At 44.7% G+C, this 4676-nt stretch overlaps 1 protein-coding gene across 1 annotated transcript; it reads right to left on the bottom strand.

Annotated features, from left to right (window-relative positions):
* Positions 1-575: 575 nt before the first annotated feature.
* LOC124475820 (centrosome and spindle pole-associated protein 1-like) lies at positions 576-3253 on the bottom strand. The gene is made up of 7 exons (XM_047032656.1): positions 3137-3253; positions 2379-2526; positions 2127-2249; positions 1905-2017; positions 1653-1719; positions 1523-1558; positions 576-790 (listed from the first exon to the last, which is right to left on the bottom strand). The coding sequence occupies exons 3-7, from the start codon at positions 2233-2235 to the stop codon at positions 576-578; spliced, it is 540 nt and encodes a 179-aa protein (XP_046888612.1). The 5' UTR covers positions 2236-2249; positions 2379-2526; positions 3137-3253.
* Between the last annotated feature and the right edge of the window lie 1423 nt (positions 3254-4676).

Here is a 4676-nt window from a genome sequence, read left to right as displayed (position 1 = left end):
TACACAACATCCTTCAAATCAATGGCTTGTGAAGCTAAAAGACCCAACAGCCACCAGAGGCCAGGGTCTTGAAATCTGTACATAACACATCCCAAACCACACCACACTGTACCTGTTGTTTTAGGCCAAGCTTATACTTATCCAGTTCAGTGAGTTGATGAAGCGTTGGCTGGTTAGGAAACACATTTCCTCTGGCATACATGGAGGTCTGCACAGGGGCAAAACCTGCAAAGATAAAGTACAACAGTCATATGCCTTGTGTGTACGTGTGTATTACATTCGCGTGAAATGATGTGATGTCTGCAGTGTGCCAGCTGGTGCAGTGACTGTCTACCTGACACTGTGTTGATAGGAGGCAGTCTGTCCTCTCTCAGGTTAGGCCTGGTGACTTTTCTCTGAGAGGTCTCGGGGTTCAGCCAAGCTTCCTCATTCTGCCTGTGCATCTGCTTCAGGTCAGCTAGACAGGCAAGAGAGACAGTCAGACACTTTACACAGAAATATCTGCCATCAATTGAACTCCAATCAACTTATGCAATCCTGTAGGGTGAGCCAACATGGAATGTAAGTGAAACATGCTACAACGTACTAATGAGGTCCCCTTGGGTGTCTCTGAGGGGTGCGCCGCACCCTCCCCGGCCCCATGGATCATAATTTTTTATTTCGGCCTCCTGCTTGGCCTCAGCCCGGTCCCTCTCAGCCTTCTCCAGCCTCCGGCGCTCCTGCTTCTCCTGGATCTGCAGGGATTCAAGGTTATGATGGAATTTGGTGAGGAATACTGACTCCCCTGGAACTACATGTACCAGAGGTTTGAGGATAGACTCAGTCAGCGTACACAATGACATCATCATGAACATGAGACTTTCATCTTGCACAACTAGAATAATTCATCCTTTGTGAATAAAGATGGTCTTGTATTTACCTTTATCAGTTTATAAAAGCATAATGATTATTTCATTATGAAACAGAGTCGCTAAAGGTTCTAAATGGGAAGGATCCCCTTTGTGAATTAAAGTAACGTATAAAAAAAAAACACAAATCTATTTGGATGTACAACTGCTCTGTTTCATCTGACCAAAAGGCTACCTACTCCCTTTTCTCTACCCTTTCTGTCAAAACCTTACATGCCCACCATCACAAGGTCCACCTTGGAATTTCAGTCACCACATCTCAATTTCAACCACAACATCTCAAAGTTGATGAAGAACATTCCATGTTCTACAGTTCAGTCCACATGATGGTGAGTTTGTTCTTTCAATCCCGAAACATTATCTATGAGCAGAACTATTTGCATTTGGGGTATTTTGGTACTGTATTCCAACTGATAGAGGTGGGGGGGAGGAGGTCACCTGCTGTTCCAGTTCCTCCTGATAAGTTGGCGCCCTCCGCTCAACAGGCTCCACCCTTCCCAGTCTGGTGGTCCTGCTCTCTCTATAGGGAGGTCCACCCTCCTCAGCCCAGGGACCCCTGCCCTCGGCCAGGTGTTGCCCCCAGTGCGCCCCTGTCTGCTGGTTAGCAAACAAACTGCTGGAAATGTCACTGGTCTGGACATGATCAGAACCTGCAAAGATGAAAAATATTACAACCATGTGTATTCCATGCACGTTACTGTATGTGTTAACTGCAATGTGCCAGCTGGTGCAGTGACTGTCTACCTGAGACTGTGTTGATAGGAGGCAGTCTGTCCTCTCTCAGGATGGGCCAGGTGACTTTGGCCTTTCTCTGAGGGGTAAACAGTTTGTTATACAACATCATGTACCTGTATGTGTGTGTGTGTGTGTGTGTTTGTGTAGAGTACACAACATCCTTCAAATCAATGGCTTGTGAAGCTAAAAGACCCAACAGCCACCAGAGGCCAGGGTCTTGAAATCTGTACATAACACATCCCAAACCACACCACACTGTACCTGTTGTTTTAGGCCAAGCTTATACTTATCCAGTTCAGTGAGTTGATGAAGCGTTGGCTGGTTAGGAAACACATTTCCTCTGGCATAAATGGAGGTCTGCACAGGGGCAAAACCTGCAAAGATAAAGTACAACAGTCATATGCCTTGTGTGTACGTGTGTATTACATTCGCGTGAAATGATGTGATGTCTGCAGTGTGCCAGCTGGTGCAGTGACTGTCTACCTGACACTGTGTTGATAGGAGGCAGTCTGTCCTCTCTCAGGTTAGGCCTGGTGACTTTTCTCTGAGAGGTCTCGGGGTTCAGCCAAGCTTCCTCATTCTGCCTGTGCATCTGCTTCAGGTCAGCTAGACAGGCAAGAGAGACAGTCAGACACTTTACACAGAAATATCTGCCATCAATTGAACTCCAATCAACTTATGCAATCCTGTAGGGTGAGCCAACATGGAATGTAAGTGAAACATGCTACAACGTACTAATGAGGTCCCCTTGGGTGTCTCTGAGGGGTGCGCCGCACCCTCCCCGGCCCCATGGATCATAATTTTTTATTTCGGCCTCCTGCTTGGCCTCAGCCCGGTCCCTCTCAGCCTTCTCCAGCCTCCGGCGCTCCTGCTTCTCCTGGATCTGCAGGGATTCAAGGTTATGATGGAATTTGGTGAGGAATACTGACTCCCCTGGAACTACATGTACCAGAGGTTTGAGGATAGACTCAGTCAGCGTACACAATGACATCATCATGAACATGAGACTTTCATATTGCACAACTAGAATAATTCATCCTTTGTGAATAAAGATGGTCTTGTATTTACCTTTATCAGGTTATAAAAGCATAATGATTATTTCATTATGAAACAGAGTCGCTAAAGGTTCTAAATGGGAAGGATCCCCTTTGTGAATTAAAGTAACGTATATAAAAAAAAAACACAAATCTATTTGGATGTACAACTGCTCTGTTTCATCTGACCAAAAGGCTACCTACTCCCTTTTCTCTACTCTTTCTGTCAAAACCTTACATGCCCACCATCACAAGGTCCACCTTGGAATTTCAGTCACCACATCTCAATTTCAACCACAACATCTCAAAGTTGATGAAGAACATTCCATGTTCTACAGTTCAGTCCACATGATGGTGAGTTTGTTCAATCCCGAAACATTATCTATGAGCAGAACTAATTGCATTTGGGGTATTTTGGTACTGTATTCCAACTGATAGAGGTGGGGGGGAGGAGGTCACCTGCTGTTCCAGTTCCTCCTGATAAGTTGGCGCCCTCCGCTCAACAGGCTCCACCCTTCCCAGTCTGGTGGTCCTGCTCTCTCTATAGGGAGGTCCACCCTCCTCAGCCCAGGGACCCCTGCCCTCGGCCAGGTGTTGCCCCCAGTGCGCCCCTGTCTGCTGGTTAGCAAACAAACTGCTGGAAATGTCACTGGTCTGGACATGATCAGAACCTGCAAAGATGAAAAATATTACAACCATGTGTATTCCATGCACGTTACTGTATGTGTTAACTGCAATGTGCCAGCTGGTGCAGTGACTGTTTACCTGAGACTGTGTTGATAGGAGGCAGTCTGTCCTCTCTCAGGTTGGGCCTGGTGACTTTTCTCTGAGAGGTCTCGGGGTTCAGCCAAGCTTCCTCATTCTGCCTGTGCATCTGCTTCAGCTCAGCTAAACAGGCAAATCATAAGAAGTGTTTTAAATACAAGATTCGAAAGTAGAAATCAGCAGACCAGCAAACATTTTTACCCCTGACCCTAACTGTTTAAAAAGTGGCCATATCAAATCATGTTACAGGGTATCCGCGGGGTCTTCAAAATATTTAAAGTTGATAAATCCATTTAGGGAAAATTAAGGCCCTTAAAAGGTATTAAAAAGTCTTAACCAAAACTCAGAGTCAAAAATGTATGCATGAATATATTCATTTTCCTCCCCATGACTATTATGAACAACGACGTGCTCGGTCAGAGAGTCACGTATATTGCAAAATGCACGGTTAGGTGATGTGTTGCCCTCCACCTGTCGCGAAACAGACTCCAAAATGGGGAAATGTAAATTTGCGGACTCTTGGTTGGAGAAGGATGAGTTTATACAATGGCTGAAGCCTGTCCCTGAAAACAGTCTGCCGACATCAGGGTGGCTACGGGTGGCACATCAACGATACGCGCGGACGTTAACAGGTGTCTCAATACTGCGGTGAATCTCCGCTCACTGAACTCAAACATTTCTATAAACCTTGCATTTTATTCTTTAATGTATTATTTTGAGCTTTGTTTCTTCCGAGGTTATCCGAGTTATGTTGTATAGTTGTGCTCTATAGATGTATTTGCAAACCACAGCTGTTTATTAAGTTTAAGTTTTTTTGCAGAAGTGGCGATGAGGTCTTAAAATATTTTGAGAAGGTCTTCAAAAAGTCTTAAAAGGTATTGAAATTAACTTCAGGATTCCTACATATACATTTACATGTATGCATTTAGCAGACGCTTTTGTCCAAAGCGACTTCCAAGAGAGAGCTTTACAAAAGAGCATAGGTCACTGATCATAACAACGAGGTAGTCCCAAACATTGCAAGCAGCCAAAACATGAAGCATACATTGTGGAAAACTAAACAAGTGCCAAAAGGGAAGACCCATAAGAGCATGCAGTTATACAAGTTTACAAATTAAAACAACATGAACCACAAAAAGTGCAGGACTGTACCTGTGGAAGAACAATCAATAGTAAAATATTACAAGACTTGTTACACTGTGTTAGCGGATATCATTTACTGCGCTTATCGTGT

The sequence above is a fragment of the Hypomesus transpacificus genome, chromosome 13, assembly GCF_021917145.1.
Source record: "Hypomesus transpacificus isolate Combined female chromosome 13, fHypTra1, whole genome shotgun sequence".
NCBI lineage: Eukaryota > Metazoa > Chordata > Actinopteri > Osmeriformes > Osmeridae > Hypomesus > Hypomesus transpacificus.
Note: the sequence above shows the minus strand (reverse complement) of the source record. Positions and strands in the feature narration are given on the sequence as shown.